We start from the raw sequence: 22,450 nt of genomic DNA, 5'->3' as shown, positions 1-22,450 counted from the left end.
CCACGCAGGGAAGAGTTCAGCTGATAGACATGCATTTAACCTACCCCAGGGGAACACTGGCAGAGACTTGGGTCCTCTCACTCTGTGCTGCTAAACCAAGGAGTTTCTCTTACAGAAGGAAAAACACAATTGCAATGCATAATTAGTTAGGAGCGAGCTGAGGAGCAGTGCTGGTGAGCAGCTCCTTTGCTTCTCTGTACACCAGCTTGTTCAAGCACATCGTTCGCCTGATCCAGCAGTATCCCACTGCCCTGCCTTATCGGCACAGCTGTAACAGGGCAAGGATTTCTCCATCAGCTAGATTTGCACTCAGAGAGGGAGAGGGGCTTTGGCCAGGGAAAGAGGTGGTGCTTTGCCAGATGAGTTCCCAGTGCAATGACAGCCTGGGCAAGGGTGAGACCCTACCTGAGCTGCCCTGTGCTCAAGATCGGCAGCTGGAGGTTGGTGAATACTGTTCAAACCATCAGTCAGGTGCCTCCTCCTGCTGCTCCTGTCTATGCAGGGAAGTGCACAAGGAGCAGCATTCGTGGACCCTTTCAGACCACAACAAGGACATGGGGCAGGGCAGCATGGGGAGTGCTGAGCAGAGCAGACACCCTTTAGAGCTGGTGCCTCCATAGGTGGGTATGAAGACATCTTTTTCGACCTTTAAGAACAGCAAAGGATGAAGAGCAACATGGGGGAAGGAACCCTGTCCCTGTAAGACATCCCCAGAAGGAGTGAAGACTCTCAAACCATGGCAAAGTGCTGTCTTACATCTCCCCCCCCCAAAAAAAAAAAAACGGGAAGCTCTGCTTGAGCATCAGGCTGCGTATCCAGGTGGGTGCACAGGAGCCTCCTTGCTAGGGAGCTGGGGTGGGAGGTGGGTGCTGCACTGCCTTGGCCTCATGCACCCGAGGGGGAGTTTCCAAGCCCCGTGGGTCAGCCCCGCTGGGGCGCCCGCTGAAGATAACACCCTGCAACAGATAAGAGTGCAGGTGTGGAGGGGGCCGTGGTGAGGACAGCAGAAGACCGCAGGTCTTGGGCCTGACCCATTGCACGCTTGCTTTTGCTCTTGTGGAGTACTTTTTTCTGTACTGTGGGTGGGGGACTGGGGCTGTATTTGGAGCATCCAGCTGAGGTCTGCACTTCCCACTGCTTGTGTGATGGCTTCCCCCTTGCTCCAAGGCTGGCAGAGCCACTCTCTGCCAGGCACCAAGCACAGCTGGAGCACAGCGAGGATGTGGCTGGACCACACTGTTGCTGTTGCCAGGGGCTCCTCCACATGGGTTTAGCTTGGCATTTTAGGGTGGACTCTGGGCTACCTTTGCTGGCAGCTCCATGGTGGGTGCTAAGCAACGTGCAGTAGGCACAGCCCACAGTTCTGGCCTCATTCTTATAGAGCTGATTGCTTTGGAGCAGCCTTGGGAGGTGAGTGGGCCAGCTTTGAGCAAAAACATCCCAAATGTCTATGTGTAGAGGACCTCCCATGCTGCCCTGGCTGATCCCTCGTCCCCTCCAGCTCTTCTAACCCCATGCACCAACTCTCCCTGCACACTCAGTGTTGCTGCCCAGGCTCCCTGGCAAGGTGCCTGCCTGCAGCGCTGGCACTGTGTTCAGCCCCCTGCTCCCTTTTGTGTTGCCCCCATAGTCCCAAAGCAGTTTGTTCCCACCAGTGCCTGAGGTCCCCGGGACAGGAGGCAGCTCCCTTTCCATGTGCCACTGCAAGGACCTCCCAGGCAGCACACTCGCTCTTGTGGAGCATTGCCTTGGGAAGGGGACACCTCGTGAGCTCCCTTAACACGTCCCATCAGCAGTGTTGGCACCGACCTTTCCAGTGCATGGTGAGATCCACAGACTCTTGGTTTTCTTCACTTCTTGCGTGTCTTTGCAGAGACGAAGGCAGAAATCTTCCTGGGGTTGCTGGTGATCCTCAGCCTGTTCCAGGCATCTGTATCTTCTTCCTATGGTATTGTCCTTTCCTTAGGTTTTGCAGATCACAGGCTTTTCTGGGTAGGAAAGATGAAGTTAAGTCTAGAAGAGCCTGAACTATTCTATTGTAATCAGCAAAGTCCTGAAGAGGTGTCAGAAGGAGCATAGTCAGTCGGTATCTACTGTGGCAGCAATCCCGGCTGTTTCATGTTTTTATCAGTTAACATCCTAGCTGATTTCTTAAAATCACATTAAAGGAGAGGTCAGTTCTCAGAACCGCTCCATCCCCACGCTACAACGGTCTCCCTCCCTGCACGCTGTGCAAAGCAGCGAGCGCAGCCTCTGCCGGGAGAGCGTGGTTCAGCCCTGGGGGCTGCAGTGCCGGCAGGGGCAGCTCCCTTACTGCATTCATGCTGTTCTTTATGGAGGCTGAAAACTGAACTCCCCTCTTCTCGGGGGGGCTGGTTCCTGCTCTCAAAGTGAGGAATGAATTATTGCCTCTTTCTGAAGTTAACTTGCTTCAGCTGCTGCAGCGTTTGGTGAATTTGAGCTACCAGGGGCTGTGGAGTTTGGGGATGGGGCAGTCACTTGGTTCTCTTCCAGCCCTGAATCACTGCTCCAAAACATATAGAGACCTCTGCCTGTTAATTTACAAGGTAAAATCCCTATGGAAAGCACATGCTGACCTTTCATTTTTCTCAAATGGTGGTCTAGGCAATAATCTTTCCCACCAAGATTGTCAAGGAGGTGAACTCTGGGTTGATCAGGAAAGATATTTTAAAGAACCTGGGGAGAATTTGGAGACATGTATCCCCTTCATGCTGATTTCTGAAGTTTTCTTCTTCCCTAGAAGCTGTAGCAAAATGCTCTCACTCAGAGAAGCTCACCAGGGGCTGTCCCCTCCTGTTCTGCGACCCGCAGCCAGCAGATGATGGGGAAGCAATTAACTTTTGGGAGCTCCCCTGAGCAGGAGGGGGAGCAGTGAGGGTGGCAGGAGGTTGCAGGATGGACTGGGGAAAGCAGCGGGGAAACTGGGCTGTGTATCCTTCTGTCTTGAGGTGTAGGGGAGTATATATGAGCTTTGGACAGTCAGTGCTATGGCGAAGGACCCAAACTCACCATAGGTGTATTGGCAAAGTGGCTATTACCAACCTAGGATAAAAAGTGGGGGAGTAAAGACAGTGACGAGAAAAAACAGCAGACGAGAGCTCTTAATGCTGGGCTCTATTAAGAGCTTGTCATGGCAGCCAGTGGTATCTGTGCAGGCTCTCTGAAGGCAACTATGGCTGGAGGCATAGAAATAAGATGAATCACATTAAATGGGGTTGCAAAATATCTTGAAGAAATAGCAACTGCTCTCCTGTGAAACGGCAGGAGGGATGATGCCTACATCTCTCACAGTGGCTATCTGAAGTCTCCACTGATGGAGATCCCCTTTTCGTGCCCAGGAGTGCCTCCCTCAGACTCCCCTGAGGAATATATGTATATACAGATCTCTCTCTCTAGAGACCTCTAGAGAGGTCTCTACTCTCTAGAGACCAAGCAGCAGCAATTACTTCCAGCACTGCTGCGCTGATATCCCTGGGTGCTGGAGGCATGAAGAGAACCCCACTGCAGCACAGGGATGCTCCCGTGTGGGAGCCTTTCCCTTACCAAGGTCTGCCAGAGGGGCTGTCAGACGCGTCGCTCCTGAGCAGCGTGGACGAGGCCAAGCAGCTGGTGGATGCAGCCTACAAGCACACACGCAACTGGTGAGAGTCGGGGCTGGGCTCGGCTGCTGGCATATGCTGCGTGCCCTGCCTGCACTGCAGCATCACTGGCTTTTCCTCCTCGCTCTGGCAGAGCGAGCAAGGGTGTGAGGTCCTCTGGGAGCACAGTGAGCCGTAAGCCAGCATTTTGCCTGCCTTCACCCTGTTTTTACACCATGTCTCCAGTCTGTTGGGTCACTAAGAGCTGTAACTCTGTCCTCCTCCATGCATGCCATTCCTCCCAGCTCAGTATTGCTTGGCTCTGTTTCATCCCTCAGGGGTACTCCAAGGAGGACTGGAGCCAGCACAGGCTCCTGCTGATTTCTAGTGTTTCCCTCCCATGGAGGGAGCAAACTGCTGTAGGCTGCAGTGAGGACATGTTGTGGGATCTGACAGGACTGCCCAGCTTTTGCCACCACGGTTTGGGAGTGTACGGCTTCCTACCAGCCCATACATATCCTCCTTCAGTAGCCATCCTCTGAAAGCCCTTGCTGGCTTAGAGACCCCTCCATCCAAGAGGAGGCTCCAGCAGCATTAGGACAGGGTAACTGGAGACGTTTGGGACCTCTGGATGCAGACTGGCACCTGCAGACATTGATGAGCCAAATAACAGTTGAGTGAGGTTTGGTTGCCTCAAGGATGTAAAGGCCTAAGATTTGTCTTCTGGCAGGGGGAGCTGGGCAATTTAAGAGATTCCCTTCCTCCAACTCACTCTGCTCCTTTGCTGAGGGTGGCAGGAGCAAACCTGGTCTCTTCCAGCTACTGTGCAGAGAAGCAGATGACTCTGCCTTTGTTTGCAATTCAGACTAGCAACACGCCAGGAGAGCTGGGGTGCCCGATGCTCAGGTGTGTAACCTGCAGAACTCTTGGCTTTGCCCCATTTCAGTCCTGCAGATTTTGTTTTATTCTCCCTTGCAGCATAAAGGAGCACCTGCAGAATGATGCCTTGACCCTAATAGAGCTTCTGGGATATTTCACACAGCCAGTGGCAGGGACTTGGGCTGCCATTTGGGCTGCAGATTACATGGAAACCACCCTGACCCTCCTCAAGGAGAAGCTGCGATGGGCTGTGAGGGGGGTCTTCAATGTCACAGGTAGGGATCTCACTTTGCTGGGAGGAAGGCAGAGGAAGAAAATATGGGGCTTGGTCACTGGGGCTTTGTGGGGCTTGGGAGGAGGGAATGAAAGGGGGTTATGATGGGCCACGACTCAGATCCCTCCCATGCGACTGCAGTGAAGCAAAGCTGAGGTATTTTTCTGTGCTCTCTTTCCATCTTAAAAAAATTATTTGGGGGTTTATCAGTTAATGAAAGTGCTTTGTGCACTTCCCTGGTTCTTTCTGCAATATAGTGGTTAATGTACCAATGGGTCAAAGCCTGTAAGGCTTTGCTAGGTGATATTCTTTTGCTCGAGTAGGGAATGAGCAAACACAAAAGATGTGACTCACAATAGCTCAAACCCAAGGTAAGTAGTTTTTCTGCCAGACTTCAGCTAGCAGCAGTCAAAGTCACTGCCAGATTGCTCTGCATTGGGAACAGGATGCTGGAGAAAGGCACAAATAGAGAATGAGAACAGAGCAACGTGAAAGGACTTTTCTGCATGTGTCTTGAAGGAGCAATGTCTTCCATGAGGTGGCAGTCCTGGCCTCCCGGCAAGACCAGTTTGCTGAGAGCAGAAGGCAAATTAGGGGCAGCAAGAGAAACAGGTCAGGGAGGCACAGGGAGGGCTCCTGCCATATAAAGATGAACTCCTGGGGATCCCCAGCACTACAGCAAAGCACTGACAGGCCATGACGCACGTCATGGAGGGCTCCAGCATCGCTCCAGCACGGGGTGAGTGGGAAGAGGGAGGCAGGGCTGACTGTGCTGGGCTCTAGTTTCTCCATCCTGGAGTGATGCTCCAGCACGGCCCCAGAGACTTGCCAGACCACCCGGCTGCCACCTCTCATCCACCTGCCCAGGAGGCAGCAGTGGCTTCTTAAACCGTGCTGTGACCCAAACTGTTGGTGGCAGCAGTGACTAGGAAACCTCCAAGGAACTCGAGACGTGATGTGCTAGCAGCAATAGCCAAGAAGGCTTTGTTGGTTGAACTCGGCCACTTACGTCCCATGCATGGGGAAGTCTACACGGTGGAAATGCAAAGCCAGCATCCCCTTGTGCTGCCCAGCCACCTGATGGTTTCTTCTCCAGGCAGCTCTGAACAGTGGTGATACACACTGGTGGCTGCTTCACAGGGGGAAAAAGCTTGTAACACACCACTGGGATGACTGTAGCTGTTAGCAATTTATGGTGGAGATAGAAAGGGAGAGGAGAGGAAGGAAAAAGGATTACTAATGCTAGAAAATCATTCCACTGCTGCACAGGTCTAACACGTAATTATAAATTAGGTTTGACCACAACTTTGTTGGGTTTAATGCTTTCCAAACCAGAAAAAGCAATCTGCTGCTCTAGAGAGCATCCTCAGCACATCTTTGAGCAGGAAGACCTTAAATGACAGCCCCTTGTGCTCTTCTGGATGATACTGTGATAAGAAACCATTTCAAGGGTACAAGAAGGAAAACTTTTTCCTGAGCCTGGGAGGCACCACAAACCCAGCAGGGCCAGTATGTTCCTGCATGTTTATTCTCTGTTGTTACCTTGCTGACACCAGCTCAGCTGGGGATGATTTTCAAGGCAAGTGGATGTGACCAGCAGGGTAAGAAAATAAATTGTGACGCTTCTCGCCGCTACTGAACGATCACTGGTGAGTGCAACCACAGGTGAGGGGGCTGTGTCAACAGGAGGATGGATGGATGGGTCCTCCATCAGTAGAACTAGACCCACATCCCCAAGGATGATCCATGTAGTATGCCTTCTTTAGGGTTTAACACCCCACAGTGTTGTTTCCTAGATGTGTGGAGCTTTTAATTACAGTCTTGCTTCGAGGGTTCTTGGTGCTGTACATGAACTAGCTCTTTGGCCAAAATGTGAATAGCTCTGTGTTGGGGACTGACTCTGGGTCTCTGTCATCAGGGTCTCTGCCATCAGGCTGCATCTTTCTTCTTTCTCCTGGGCTTTGTCTGGCTCTGCCTCTTTGCAGGGTCTCAAAGGGCTTCCTGACCCAAACCCATCCTGGGGCATGATCTGGCCGTCTCCCTGCCCCACATTGTGCCTAGGAGGAACTCTGGCACACGGGCTGGGAGAGAGCACCTTCTGCATGTCCCATGGTTGTACAAATGGAGGGGCATGACTGTAATATGAGAGACAAGGGAAGCTCTGCTAAACAGTGGAGTTTTTTAAAAGGGACAGTATAAGAGCATTCCCTATCCCTCCCCTGTTACCAAGAACCTGGCAGGCAGAGCATCTCCTGGGAGCGCCTCAGGCAGAGGAAGGATTTCAGACAGCTCTACGTGCCTGGGGGATGCTTTAGCCTTCAGGTATCTGTATAAGAAGTACGGAGAGAGCTACCTGCCTCCTTCCATTTTCAGACAGCAGTGTCTTCGCTCAGGAGGGGGATCTGGGCTCTGGGATGAGGACAGGTCCATCACACCTGAAGCCCTGGAGAAGGTAGGCTCAGCCGTACCCTGTGTTCTGTGTCCCTCCACTACTTGGCCCTAGGCAGTGTTACACCCATGGTGTATGACAGGCAACCAGAGAACACATCTTACGCATGCACTCCAAAATTAAATATATTATTAGTCTAATTAAGGCTTTAACAGTCTAATCAAACTGTAAAAACCACTTAGTCCAATTACAGCATAGTAACACTCACAATCCAAATCACCCCATTTCTATTAAAGATCACTGGTAATACCATTAAATGAACGGAAATAAGTCTCTGCCCCTTTTCCCTGACGTTAAGCTTTCACCTGTGTTTTCTGAGGTCGAGGGACCTTCTTCAGGCTGGATGACCCAAGGAGTCACCAGCAACCCGAGTTCTTGCCTGGGAGAAGCTGAGGTTTGGTGTGTATTATTATTATTGTTGTTGTTATTATTATTAAACCTGAGGCTTATTGATAGCACCAAACCCATAGGGCTGCAGCAGCTCCCCGACTGTTGTACATCGCTGTGTGGTCCCATTTCAAGGTTCCTGTCTCTCTCCACATCCATGAGCTCTTGGCCCTGCCATGATCCTAATGACACTAATAGTTTGCTGTTCTTCCATTCACTCTGACAGGAGAAACCCATCACTAGGAGCTTCAAACAGGGCCCTGGTCAGAGGGTTGCCAGCAGAATATGAGGATGGTGTGTCAGTCCCCCATAGGTAGACAGAAGGAAAGCGTTTCTCTGGATTCCCCTTTCCACTGGTAACGTTTGTAACGGTCACCTGAAAATGCACTATCAGGGCTTAGGGATTGCCAGTCCTTGGATAGATCACAGGCGTCAAAGTGCACGTCCACCAACTGGCGTGGTGGTGGTCAGGAGGAGGAAATTAAATTCACCAACTTCAGGTTGATCATATGAGAATCTCCAGGGTGATCTAACAGAAATGCTTTCTAACTCCCATGGTTTCAGGAAAAGCAAAGGAAAATTAATCTGATTACTGCAGAAGCATGGGATAAAGAAAGAATTATGCAATGTGTTCTTTTAAATTAAGTGCATTTAAGCCAAAGTAATTTACTCACCTTTTTTGATTTGGTTTGCAGAAGCTGATTGTCTCCTGAAAAGCAATATGCCAGAGGATAAAATGAACAACTGAATCCCCAGAATAAAAAATATCGAACTAGAAATTCTGTGTGTGGGTCCATGGGTGGGGTGATCTGTAGGGGTGCGTGTGGCTCTCGTGGTGCCTGGACGGGAGCAGGGACAACTGTGATGTGGTTTCTGGTCGCTTGGGCTTGGTGCAACAACAGCACTAATGAGCTCTGCGATTTTCTGGGTTGTGTGTCTTATGCTCGTGCTTTCATTGTACTTCCTAACTCTGCTCTACAGCACAGTGTCAGGACTTGAGCAGAGTTTTGACCACTTTTTCTGTAGTAATAGATGAAGGAAGAACTGGTGGAGGAATTGTCATGGATAGAGAAGGGATGAGAAGGGAAGAGGACTTTGGGAGAGTGTCCTGCTAGAAGGAGTTTACTGAGGTAACTTTCAGAAATTCCCAAAGACTATTTTTTCCCCATACTTCTATTTCAAAGAGGTCTTTTAAAATCTTTTGCCTCCCTTTCCCAGGCTATTCAGTATGGCTCTTGCTTAGCTGCTTCCATATGTCCATCAAGGGATACTCTTGGCCTAGAGGCTCAGAAACCTGGCTAGAGCCAGAACAATGCAATGCTCAGCAAAGGGGGCACTCAGTAATGCCTTTCAACTCAGACAGACATTTGAGTTTTTTTCTGTGAAGTATAAGGAATGCCTTGTGAATTTTTGCTCGTGACCCTACGAATTGATGCACCCATTCATACAAGTCATTTCCTAACTTGCATGTTCTGCCTTCATCCCCTGCAGGTTCAAAAAGTGTCAAACGAGATTGTCTGCTTCCCCCCTGGGCAGCGGGATGGACCAGCAGAGATCACTCATGTTCATGCAGTGGGGCCCGTTTATTGACCACGACCTGGATTTCAGTCCGGACACCCCAGACAGAGTCACCTTCAGTGGCAAAGTGGACTGTCACACCAGCTGTGCCAAGCAGCCCCCTTGCTTTCCCATCAAGGTACAGCCAGCCTTCTTCTTGAAGGGAAGAGGGGGAGAGGGTATCTACCTTCCAACCAGGAGATGTTGGTGGCTCTCCTGGTCCTTGGCCACGGAGGGACATCCTCCCTGAGCAGGCCAAGGGGGTCAGACTGCTCTCTGTAAGGTGGTGGTGCTGGGTCCCAGGGGCTGTCCCCAGATGTCATGCACAGTCACAGCCTGTTTTTCCCCCATTTCCAACCATTTACCCATCTCCCTCAACGATATGGCTTTGCTTCAGAGGTATGGTGCAAAGGCAACATGGGTGATGCCTGGATTATAGTAAATGTGTCACAGACAGGAGCTGATGGGTGTCAATACCCCAGCAAATCCATGCCCATTTGATGGTTAAATGCTCAGTAGTGCATGGGGCCAGGAAGTGATGAGCATCTCTCAATAGTGGCTAAGACATTAGCACGATAGTTGCATTGCAGTCTTCGCTCCAGTAAACGCTCAATGATGTACATGTCCACCCTGCAGCCCTGCTCTCCTGCCTTTGAAGATATACTGCAGCTCTGGCTCTCCCATGTACCTGTATTTCCTTTCAAGGAAAACTGTGAAGGGATGGAGCATCACTGAGTGTTTGCCCAACATGCAATTGAGAATGCAGGCAGGGTCACAAGTTCTGGATGACAACTGTCCACAATGTAGATACGGACACTGGACTCCAACATGAGATAGGAACCTCTGAGCTTTAAAGATTCAATCTGATATGTGTATATCCAGGGGAAAAAGTTTAGGTATCCATAGGACTTTATGGAAATACAGGCATCTCCGGGCTTTCATGCATATTTGGGACTTGGACTCCTAAAATAGCATCTCTGCTGTCAATCTGACCCTTCATATCTGGGATTTATGACTGATCTCCATGCTATCTAGCATGAGGACTGTCTTTGAAATAGCTCCTTGCTGGCTTTTCTTATGCTGTAGTATCACAGTGCAGTTTCTGCACCCCTGAACTGGTGATGAATTATTCTTTTATCTTTCTGCAGATCCCACCCAATGACCCACGAATTAAAAACACAAGAGATAGATTGCCTTCCTTTTGTCTGCTCAGCTCCTGCTTGTACCAGTGGCAGAGCAATTAGAGATCAGATCAACGTGCTCACCTCCTTTCTTGATGGCAGCGTGGTGTATGGCAGTGAAGTGCCTTTCGCCAACAAACTGAGGGATCAGACCAGCCAGCTGGGCTTGCTGGCTGTTAACTGGAATGTCACTGATAGGGGGAGGGCATACCTGCCCTTTGACAGCATGTAGAAGGACCCCTGTCTTAGAGTCAGCGGGGGGAGCTAGAATCCCTTGCTTTCTTGCAGGTAAGTTGGGTGCTGGCACACCTAACCCTGAAATCCACAGCAAACAATTCCACCAGCTCCAATTCATTTCTTTAATAGTTTGTTTTTCTTATTTAAGTAGAAAATGGAGCATAGCAAAACATCATGAAAAACTGAGACAGGCTGTTCTAGGTAGGAGAAAGGTCTTCACCCTCTCCAAGTCTTCTTTGTGACTATAAACCTGGAGTGAAGCTGTCCCATCTGTGCTCAGCAGCTCTGGTGTAGGGCCCAGAGAGCACATGGGGCTGCTGGAGGTGACCTGGGAACCAGTGCCATGATGGAGCCGAGCAAACGCAGCAATAGCAGACTGTCCTGAAGGCAATGGCTTGTCCATACTTGTCATTTTGTGGCTTTCTCTCTTCTGTCAGGATGGGTACAGGTGTGTTGGTGCTGGGCTGGGTCACCTCCATGATACATTTGCCTGTACTGTTGCACATCAGTGCATCTGCTGCACTGTGAGAGGAGCTTAGATCCCCGCTGGACTGAGAATGAGGCTGGCCACAGACCAAGGTGACCTTTTAAGATGTGTCCCCACCACTGTGAAGGCTGGAGGTGCATTGGCAGCATGCTGGCCAGGACATCAGCACAGGCCTTCAGTCCATCAAGGCAGCCTCCTGCTCCATTTATCCTTTGTCACGCTTTTGGTATCCTCTTGACCACTTCTTCAAAGCAAAACAACTCCTTTTGTCCTGGGCACAGCCTCCCAAAGCCATGCCTCCCCTCCAGCCAAAACACTGCACAGCCACCACAGCCTTCCCATCTGCTACCATTTGCTGTCTTCTCCTGTCCCCAGCACACAGAGACAAAATAACTAACCTCTGGAGCCCTGAGCATTGCTCCCGTCTCCCTGGCCCCTGCTGGTGAGGACCAGGATGTTGCCACAAGCCTGCAGGACCCCAGAGAGTGATGCTTCTGATACACCTTGTGAGTTAGTGTCTCGCTCCCTGATCCTTTTCTTTCAGTGAGCAGGACCTCCTGGCTAACTCCTGCTGGCTCTGGCCATGCTGGGCTGCTCATGGTACTACTGGAGAAAGCTTGAGAGCACAACAGATCTCATCAGCTGTGGAGCTGATTTCTATTCCCTTGGCCCCCTGCATATCTGGTCCAAGCTCCTCTGACAACATCCCCAGGGTTGGATACCCCCTTGGATACCATCAGGACCTGGTTGTGGGACTGGTGGGAGAGCTCTGCTTGGTGACATCCTCCAGTGCCCTCCTTTTAAGCTCTTGGTGTTTTTATGTTTCCTTCAGCCTCTCACACCTCTCCGTCTGTCCCATCTGTTGTTCCATGTCTTCATCTGTTTCCCCAGTTCTGTGCAGGTCTCTCCTTGGTGAGGACCACACAGGACCTGTGGCCAAAGGCAGATGCCCAGTGAGGAGCAGAATGGGCAGGTCTATTGGATGCTTCCCAGGGTGGGCTCCCAGCCCCCAGGACTCTGCAGCTAGGGGCTGCTGGAGCAGTTGCTGTTCCATACCTGGGTACACAGACATCAATGAATTTATAGTGAACAGTTCAGGCTGGCTCAGAAGCTTCTTTGAAAATTCAGTGTCTTATTTGTGACTTTTCCGGTCCCTGAGAACTGGGCAAATTTTATGTGTGCAGTTGCCTAACAGGGTTCAGCAATTTCCTGCTGGAGCTCTGTTGGAAGCCCTGGGTGGATGCATTCTGCTTGAGGAAACCTCACAGTGCTTCCTTTGTTTCTTCTTCCGCAGTCTCTTACAGACAGCCTTTGACAGTAAATGAAAAGGGCTCTGTGCTGAATGCAAGGGCAAATCCCTCTATTTACTATGGGACTAGGGGACTAAATATGACATATTTACTTTTCTCTGAGTGCCTCTTTATACTCTCATCACCTGCTTGCTCTTGGGTTTCCTGCCCTAGATGTGTGAAGAACGATTTAATATTTCATTGTGATTCTGTTTGCAATTTATTCCTTCAAGTTGTGATTCATTTTGCTTTTACTTTTACTCACCAGAGAGCTTGATTGTGACTGTCATCTTGCTTTGGCTGTAGTTTCAGCTGGTTCGAAGGACGCCTCCTGACTTTCAGAGCTCCCTTGGCCATCCTGATTTCCCTCTGCCCATTTCATTTCTCTCTTGAGCTGTGATACTGTCTCTCTGATATGGGAACCTGGAGACCACCTACTTGTATTTAGCTCCTTAAGTTAATGCTCCTAGCCCTTATTTGAAAAAAAATTCCCCATCTCTCTGTGACGCTGAGCACAACCATGGTGGCATCTTGGCTTTTGCTGCCTCAGCAGAAATTTGGCTTTTCACTGGTGCTCTCCAGCCCTCGGGGCCCAGACTCTGGTTTCCTTCTCCTTCTCTGTGTTTCTTACCCATCTTCTTCGCAATGCAGATACCAAGACATCTAAAAATTTCTCTCTGCATGCTTCCCAATGTGACATTCACCTCCTTCCAGTGGGAAGCAGCCAAGCAGCAGGTCACTGGCAGTGCAAGTTTGCTCACTTGTGATACTCCTAGGTGATTCTCGAGCAAATGAGATGCTGGAGCAGGCGTGCATGCACACACTCTTTATGCGGGAGCACAACCGCCTGGCTAGAGGCCTGAAGAGCCTAAATCCCCACTGGAATGGAAAGAAGCTCTACCAGGAGGCACGAAAGATTCTGGGTGCCACGATCCAGGTACCAGCCACCATGTCGTATGTCCTGGCTCTGCTGCCTTGTCTTGCAGTCTCACAGAATCAACGTGATGGGCTTTGTTAGTGTGGGGAGTCCAAAGGGTGCAGTATTTTGGGGTGCAAATGGCCAAATTCTTTCCACCAGCCCCTTTCATCCAAAGCAAAATCACACGGAGATACCTGAAATAACAAGCACAGAGGGGTCCCCCTGAATCTTTGATGCCCCTCTACTGTTAAATTTCCAAATTCCTTGATGGGTTTTTAACTCCACATTTTTGTTTGAGAAACATGGGGACAGAAAAATCAGAGGAAAAGTGTTTCTAACCAGTGTTTGGTACAGGACAAAAATGGTACTGGAGATTTGGATTAAAATTCCTCTGGGTTGTGAGTCCCCTCCTCTCAAGAAGCCCTATGTGCTGGTGGGTGCAACCAGCCACGGCATTCCTCTGTCCTTACTGCTCTGGGGCAAAGAGCCCCTCGGGACTGTGCTGCACCACAGACTTTGCCCTGAATGAGATCCTGAAGTCACAGAAATATTTCTGTGCTTGGAAGGGACCTCTCAAGGTCTCTTGTCCAGCCTCCGTTTTGGAGCAGGACCAGCTTCAAAGCCAGATGAGGTTTTACAGCCAACAGAAGAGGCCGGCTCCTATGAGAGAAGACATGGGGTTTCCAAAGGCAGTGCTTAGTCATACCTAATTGGAAACCTGTCTTCTGAGTTGGCTCAACAAACAAGCAAACAAAAAGCAGGAATATCAAAAGGTTCAAGTTTTCAAAACCTCTCAATTTAAATATTATACTGTTGTTGAATAAACATGTTGGGTAAGCCAATGTAGAGAGTGTCAAACAATTGTACTAAAAGCATTGCCTCCATCATCATGTTTAGACCAATGGTTTCATCTTCTTGCAATTTTCAGACAATTAAGACATTTTCACCTACTGACAGAGAATTTGATTTTTTTTAAATTATATTGTGCAGCCTCCTCAATATCCCAAAGAGACGTGAGACGAGGGTTGGAAGACTCTGGGAGGACTGCACAGCTGCCCGTGGGTGGTGATGTCATCTGTGCCAACACTGTTGATTTTTTTTTTTGTCCTCTGAAGCATGTAGGGTGGGAGGGAGGAGGAAATGCAGTTCTACCTGGCTGATGGGAATGGCCTCTACCTATAGGACAAGGAGGGAATATTTGGGATGATTTGGCAGACTTTCATCTTGCTCTGACCTGCCAAGCTGTTGAGGCAGGGAGGAGCATGTCTGGGGACACCTGAGTGCCAAGTCCTCAGCATCAACGGGCAGAGGATCCCAGTGCACAGGCAGAGGATGAGCGTGGGTCAGGCACGAGCAGTGTCTGTGCTTCCTGATGTCCCTGGAGCAGTTATGTCCACTTTGTATTTTCATGCAAGTCACTGCATGTTAATGCAAATCTCATCATTGCTACAGAGTGTAGAGATCCCACCATGCATGGCTGGAGAAACCAGGAGCCCAGGCAGTGGCCTACAGTGCCTGTGTCTGTGCCTGGAGCTGCACCACCTGTGGCATGGTACAATGGCCAGGTGCAGAAGAGGCTTTGAACCAAGACCATGGAGCTGAATAACCAAAAATGTCACTCAACAGTGCCAGAAAGGATCCTCATCAGACTGCCAGAGCAGCTGGGTGAAGGTCTGATGAAATGAAAGAACGGTTGGCCCTGGGGAATCTCTCTCTGCTCCACGTCTGTGCTAGCAAGATCCCCTACATAAAGCCCATCAAAGAAGTTCAGTGTGACAGCTCCTGTAGTTTGAGAGACGAACAATAACTTTGCTTCCAAAGAAACTGATGGCCAAGCAATTAATGATTCACACTTTCCTTGTTTCCCCCTAGATTATAACCTCCAGGGACTACCTACCTCTTCTGTTGGCAACCAGTTTCCAGAGATTGATTCCTCACTACTGGGGCTACAATGAGTCTGTGGATCCTCAAATATGCAATTTCTTCACCCTGGCTTTTCGTTTTGCTCATGCTTCAGTTCCCCCAACTCTTGACCACTTAAATCTAAATTACAAGCCCAGAGGTCCCAAAATTAAACTCGGAAATGCCTTCTTTGCTGTCTGGAGGATCATTAAAGAAGGTGAAGCCTTTCTTGCACCTCTGCAGTGTAAGTTTCTTTCTTTCAGCCTTTTCTGCCCTCTCTGGATGAGCTCCTGCTTCAGAAAAATTTAAAAGCAGTTTGCATTAAATGTATTAAGTGACCTTTACTACCAGCTAGAATTTTTCCCAACGTAGCTGTTCTCTGCAGTCAAATGCAGCCCACCTTATTATGAAGCATGCAGTCTGATTGCTTAATTGCTGTAGACTCTAAGAACATTATTAAAAGTATTTTCCTTTTTAATTCTTTAAGTGCAGGAAAATTGATTTTCTTGTAGTAGAAGCTTATAATTAAACATAAGCTATGTTCAGCTCTCCTGAGCCTCTTACACACACACTTGCCACCCTGCACTGCTCACAAGTCCCTGTGTAGCTGTTGCAGGTGGTATTGACCCCTTTCTCCGGAGCCTGATGGCTAATCAGGCCAAGCTGATGACACAGCAGCAAATGGTTGTGGATGAGCTCCAGGATCGGATGTCTGAGCAGGTTGAAAGGATTGAGTTTGACTTATCTGCGCTTAACATGCAGCATAGCAGAGACCATGGCCTCCCAGGTAAGTTGGCTGTGGGAGCAGAACTTCCAAAGAAAAACAAGTGGAAATCAGGCACTCTTGTGAATGAACATTGAGAAACTTCTCCAGCCCATGCTTGGCAGAAATTACTCTTTCCCAAGCAGTTTTATCATTTCTGTACAACCATATAAGTGGATAGGAGGTTGAACAATGAAGTCAGAGCCTGGCTGGAGCTGGAGGACTCACGTGGAGGCACATGGCCAGAAAGAACATGGGGCATTGCACAGACCAGAGTCAAGTATTCAGTAACTGACTCATTTGTATTGTTCTTCAAATGGCAAAATTGGGAAAGTAGTTCAGCAACAAGTTTGCAAGAGTGGAATTAGGGCCAGAAGTCCACGGTCGCTTGTCTCCAAGGATCTGTAGTGGTCCAGCCCAGCCACACATGACTGGAAGAGCAGATAGCAACATGTGAGGAAAATCTCATCGTAATTTCTCTATAAAGACTGTGTCCCAGGCAAAAAGCATGTCAGAACCATTCTCAGGGCTCTGCAAGATGCAAAAACAGTGTAATGGCATTACAAGGTGGTCTTGAGAAACAGATTGTTGATAGGACTTTACAGCCAGCTCATGGGTGTGTCATTGCCTAACAGTGTTATTAGGCTGATGTAAGTGCCTGGAGCTGCTGTGTCAGTAACATCCTGGGAGATGCAATAGGGCTCACTTTGAAACTGTGATGAAAAGCATGCTAGATTCACAGGTTTTAAGCCCAGATAGAGGCTTTGCAGTACATCCAGGTGCATGGTCAGGTCACAGGATTGCTCTGCCTTGGCTGCAACAGAAGGTTGTGATTTTTCCATGCTTTATCTAGGAACACTATTGTGCAGAACCTGATCTGAACCACAAATCCTGAATTTATAGCTTTGACTGCTGATCTGCTGCAGTGGAACTGACACGTATTTCTAGTGTGAATTTGTGTTTAGCTCCTAGCCTTTGGATCTCAGCCCACCCCCGAGTGCTACTGTACTCCTGGATGTTAGACAACCCATGAAGGGGATGATGGTATAGCAAGATCAAAAAAGCTTCCTAATTCTTTTTCGGATAAAGCAAATTCTCAGTCTCCTTGAATTGTTTGATAGTGGTGTCATCCAGGCACCATATGCTGTATCTTTTTCTCTGAATTCTCCCCAGTTTTTAGACATCCTGCTCACAGCAGAGAGGTATGCTGCAGCATCATCTAATCTCCACACCTAACAGTTCACTGAGTTGGCAGGTAGGAGGATGCATTAGTGCTCCATAGACTATTCCTCTACTTAAGTGGTCATTTGATAAGACTCTGAGTTGCAGATTGTCCTTTGCTGGGTATGTGCCCTGTCCACCAAGATGCAGAATTATGCACCAGTTGTAGTCCTGTGGATTTTCAGCTGTTTGCAGTACAGAAAAATTAGTCCAGCTGGCAAAGTCCGGTGGCCCTCTCCCACCTGAAGTAACTTGGGCTGTGTAGAGCTCTCTTTGCAGTGTGGGATGGCTTGTCCCTGGGGCTAGATGGGGACACAAGTGAGACCAGCTGCGGGGAAGTACTTGGCCACTATCCTGTTGCACAGAAAGAGGTAACATCAACATCTTGTCCAGATTCACTTTCAATGAAGGCAACATCAACAAGTTTTGTGAGGACCTCGCTCCTGTGGCTCTAGCTGAAGGTGTTTGAGACTGTATGCTCCCTGAGCTCCCTTAGGGTTCCTGGGTCACAGTGAAGATGAGGCAGCCATTAGGCATGCCGAGACCCTTCTTCTGAGCACCCACAGCACAAGGTTAAGAGCAGTCACAGCACATGCAGGATCAGGTCCCTGAACGTGGGTCTCCTTTCCTATTTGGAATGTCCTGGTGTTGCTCCTCTGGCTCCCTGCTGCAGCTTCAGTGGGGCGTGGGTCTCCCATAGTTCCTCAGTCACATCACCAGGAGGTTGTTTCAGACACCATGGCTCTGGAGCCTGTGCACAGGCACCTGCATGGCCGCTGAGTGGAACAGCACAATGGCACTGGAAGGTGGTGGAGCAACTCCCACTAGCAGAGGTCGCTTGCAAAGACATGGCCCTTCCACAAACAGCATTGAAATGCCATGCAGGATGAACTGGCTCTGGAGGAGTGGAAAGTCAATGGCATTAACAGAAATATAAAAAAATTTAGAAAAATGTTTTAAACATATTGGGACCCCACCTGTGCCCTGGCTTTGGGAAAGAGACGAAAAAATCTTTCCAGGAGGGGGAAACACATTACTGATCTGTCTGCTCTGATACCCAACTACTTGCAGGTTATAACTCCTGGAGACAATTCTGTGGGCTCTCACAACCTTCTGGATTGAAGACACTTGCTCGAGTGTTGAGGAATCATGGTCTGGCAAAGAAGTTCATATGGCTGTATGGAACACAAAAGAATATTGACATTTGGATTGGGGCACTTGCAGAGCCCATTGTGAATGGAGGCAGAGTTGGGCCTCTCATGGCTTGTCTCATTGGCACCCAGCTCAGGAACGTTTCTGATGGGGACAGGTAAGAGAGGAGCTGGGTATTCAAACCCCAAAGGCCAGAGGGAGACTGGAGTTTATGCAGATTTCTTTATGTAGATTTGGAAACTGTTCCAGTTGTTTGTTGCTTTTTTTCATTACTCCTCCAAATGTTTCTTTCCCTTTCTGGTGATGTTCTTATTCCCTGTCTAGATGATGGTTGAGATCCTAGGCTAAGATCCCTTTCCAACCAAGTGTTTTAATTCTCAGTCCATTCACTGCCAATTACTACTTGTGCAAAGTGGATTGCCCTTCTCCATGCTGATGGTTCACACCCAGTGTGAATGTTTGAGCCCTTTTCCTCCTTCAGATAAGTGTTTTCAAGGAGGCCCATGTTACTGTGTGTTCAAACAGCAGCTCACTCCAGCAAAGGGAAACGTATAAATACCTTAACAAGAATAACAGGTACAGGTCTAAAGGTGGGAAAACCAGGATCTAGATGGATTGATTTCACCAATTAGAAAAAAAGCTGTCAGGTTTAATCAGCCTAAATGGTTTGCACTGATAGTAGATGCTCAGCATCTGTTGATGTGGTGGCTTGTGTTTTGGGTAGTTTTGAAAATTTGCCTGCAGACCAAGGGATGTTGCTGAAGGACTAACACACTTTCAGGCTTTGCAGGGAGTAGAAGAGATTAATTGTTCTCTCTTGGGTAAGTGCCAGCTCAGCGCAAGCTACTTCCCTGGCACTGGCAGCAACCCTGTCCCCTCCCTGTGGGACTGCTCCTTCTGGGCTGCTGTGCCCTGCAGAAGTCAAACATCTGTCCACCCTTCCCGTCTCCTGAGTTTGCAATACACAGCTTTGCACCATCGCAGTGTCTTACGCACTTCTCAGAGGTCTTAGAGATGATTTTTCACTATTTCTCCTTTCCACCCCAGTTCTGAGTTGGAACCCTCTGGTCTGACATGTAGCAACGTTTGAACTTTGCTTGCAACAGAATATGGGTGGGTTGGGGTTTGCTTGCCGGCCAAAATCATTTGAGCAGTGTTGTGGTTTCAACATACCTGAAGTCCTCCTCCTCTTTGAAATTGCTCAGGGGCATCAGGTGCAGAAATGAGTTATGTATGTGCCCCATTTTAAGCTGCATTTCTGAAGCAAGGTCCCTGTACTTGCTAGCAATATTGCCTGAAAATGGGATCATGACCAGTGTTTCTGGGAAACTTTTCTGCCTAGAAAGACTTACTATGAGCTCAAAACCCAGTATTAGGAACTCAAAGACAAACAGTCTACTGCACATATAGAAATCCTATTCTTATGGCAGTACACAAGAACCCATTTTTTTAAAAGAAAATAATGATAGGGCTGGTTCCAGCATGGCAATCGTGTGGATGTAACCACACTCTGCGTACAGTATGTGCAAACTTTTCTATTTGAAAGAGAAATAGAATCCTCACAATCCTCTTTCTATTTGAAAGAGGGTGCCTGTGCCTCATTTGAGGGAACACAGGGCAAGGCTTTAATTCAACTGCATCTTTAGTGTATGTCCATGGCAGAAAAGCAAGTTAAAGTATGCAGCTGGTGAGTCAGGGCTCTTGATTTAAATAACAGAAATTTAAATTTGTTCTTGGCAAAAGAAATGTGTTATTGGTGTTAATGGGAAATAATGTTGCAGGAGTCTTGAATGTGAAGAAGCCAGAAGGCAAAAATCTGTTGTGTCTTCTTTCTCCTGCAGGTTTTGGTGGGAGAACAGAGGGGTTTTCACTCCTTGGCAGTGCTCTTCACTGGCCAAAATCTCCTTGTCACGAATAATATGTGACAACACCCACATGTCTAAAGTACCAAGACATACCTTCTGGGCTAACAGATACTCTTGTGGCTTTGTAAGCTGCAGCCAGATCCTGAAACTGGACCTCAAAGCCTGGAAGTCGAAGAGGACCAAGGAAGTTACAGACCAAGGTATAAGCTTCAAACAGCAGACAGTTCCTGCCTGCAAACATGAGATAACCAGACCCCGAGGCTCTAAAACAGAGCTGCCTAACACAGGTCTGAACATATGTGCCAGGAACATATCTAGCACATGTTTAGATACTCCATTTCATCAGGTCCACTGTGAGTAGCTCCTCCAGCACGCAGATTTTCCGGCATTGGCACTGCAAGACCAAGCTAAATGCACTGCTCTGGGATTTTTCTGATTAACAGACTTTTCAGTTTAGCTCTTCATTGTTGATGCCCATGCTTTTCTGCATGGGCAGTGATGCCCAGATCAGGGATGCTAGTCTTTCTAGCAGTTGGTCTGTCTTTTGCACAGCTCTGAACAGGCTGTCAGCACGTCCTGGTCAGACCAAAAGCAGCTCTGCACTTGAGGAGAGATTCCCACTTTATGGAAGAGACTGTGGAGTTTGACTTCTGCTAGGAAAATTTTTGCCTATATTTACAGTATTTCCCTCAGCTGCCTTCAGGATTTGTAAAGTTCTTGGGGTTTAATGCTTTTCTTCCAAAATGCTCTCTGAAATCCCTGGGAAGTAGATGTAGGCAAGAGTGCCTCTCCCCTGGAAAGGTGGGCTGCTTCAGTGCCTTAGGGCCATGCTCTTTCCTAACAAAACATCATCTTTCCTTTGCTTTGACGGTCAGGCCCTGCTATGCTCTTATGAGGATATCCAGGCTGTGAGAAGGAACAAATCTCTGCAGCTACCAGCAATCATTAAGAGCTCAGGCAACTCCATCTCCAGTCAGCTCCCATTTTCCATGAGGATGGTTCATTATATTCTCCAGAGGGCTATGGTATTATCATCTTGAAAATGTGGCAGGGTACAACCAAATGTGGCAGGGTACATGCCATCTTCATGGTGCCAGAAAAAGTGAGACTTGTAGGATCTTGTAGTCAAGGAGGGATCCCTGGAGGTCTTTAGAGCAATCAGGACTAGTACCAGAGTTATTGGTCCCTCTTTTCCAGCTTAATCTATGGAAATGAAATAAATCACACAAGGTAACAGGGAACTATGGCATCTCCTTTTCTCTTTTATCAACACATTGCCTTTTACGTCCTGTAGAAGAAGCATCTGGTGACTTTTAATGCTGAACATTGAGGATACCCAGAAGCCCAGATTTGGGAAGCTGCTGAGATTGATTTTTTTTTTTTTTTTTTCACTGTGTGTATGCTTTTACTGCCGGAAATGTTTAGGCATGATTGCTGTCATTTGCTCAATTTAGTTTGCATGAAGCCTTTTCAGTAAGATGGAGTCCAGCAATAAAGGAACTTCATGAAATGATGTCCCAGATCTGTGCAGATCGCTCAATATCACAAAGCAAACCAAGAGTCAGAGACTGACTCCCAATCAAACCAACTTAGGCAATTTCACATACACCGTGTTTCAGTAAGCTTTACTGTCAAAAACATGTTTTGGACCCTCCTTTCAAAGTTTCCAACCTACATAGAAAGAGATTGGGGCATTGGAATGACTGCTTATTCTTGCTCTCCAATTTTTTTGCTTAAAAAAAGTACGTACTTCAGTTTCCAGAGAAAATCTACTAATTTCATGGTGCTTTTGAGTGAAGCAGCAATAGCTATCATGCACCCCAAGGAGACTTGTTTAAAATGCCCTGTTTCAGGTTTTGCTTGAATATGGAAAGAAGAAATTGTCCACATGGAAGAAAGCTCTTCTCTCATAATTTTTTGCCCTTAGCCCAGAATGCCTAAGGCATCATCTAGTATGATGGAAAACTGTGACAAGTTATTTCTGCAGCCTGGCATGAGCCAGAGTGACTTACCCCTGGGCTGTAGAGGTGATGGGATATGTCCTGGCAAAGATAAGAACAGTCTTAAAGCACAAGAAAGTAAAAGCTAATCTAGTCTTACTCCAGCTTTGTCCCCTCAATATCTTATCTTGAAAGGGATCAAAACCACCTTCTCCTTCCTTTGTAGTTTGCTGTGTTACTGCCATTGATCACTAAATTGCAATTTTAAGCTGGGGCCAAAATGTTCCTTGCACTTTGTAAAAGGTGGGGTAATGACAGGTGAGTGGCGGATGGTGGTAAGTTTTGTATG

At 48.2% G+C, this 22,450-nt stretch overlaps 1 protein-coding gene across 1 annotated transcript; it reads left to right on the top strand.

The window, feature by feature from the left end:
- Nucleotides 1-359: 359 nt before the first annotated feature.
- LOC140661027 (eosinophil peroxidase-like) lies at nt 360-21,478 on the top strand. The gene is given in 17 exon segments (XM_072882608.1): nt 360-393; nt 1,874-1,948; nt 3,569-3,662; nt 4,578-4,751; nt 6,292-6,417; nt 7,815-7,944; nt 9,080-9,123; nt 9,125-9,284; nt 10,294-10,332; nt 10,334-10,582; nt 10,584-10,614; nt 13,116-13,276; nt 15,131-15,377; nt 15,777-15,947; nt 18,216-18,453; nt 20,138-20,361; nt 21,456-21,478. Coding segments are annotated over 17 exon segments (2,220 nt in total).
- The last annotated feature ends 972 nt before the right edge of the window (nt 21,479-22,450 follow it).

The sequence above is a fragment of the Ciconia boyciana genome, chromosome 17 (genome assembly GCF_034638445.1).
Source record: "Ciconia boyciana chromosome 17, ASM3463844v1, whole genome shotgun sequence".
Taxonomy (NCBI): Eukaryota; Metazoa; Chordata; class Aves; order Ciconiiformes; family Ciconiidae; genus Ciconia; species Ciconia boyciana.
This window is presented reverse-complemented; position numbering and strand designations above follow the sequence as displayed.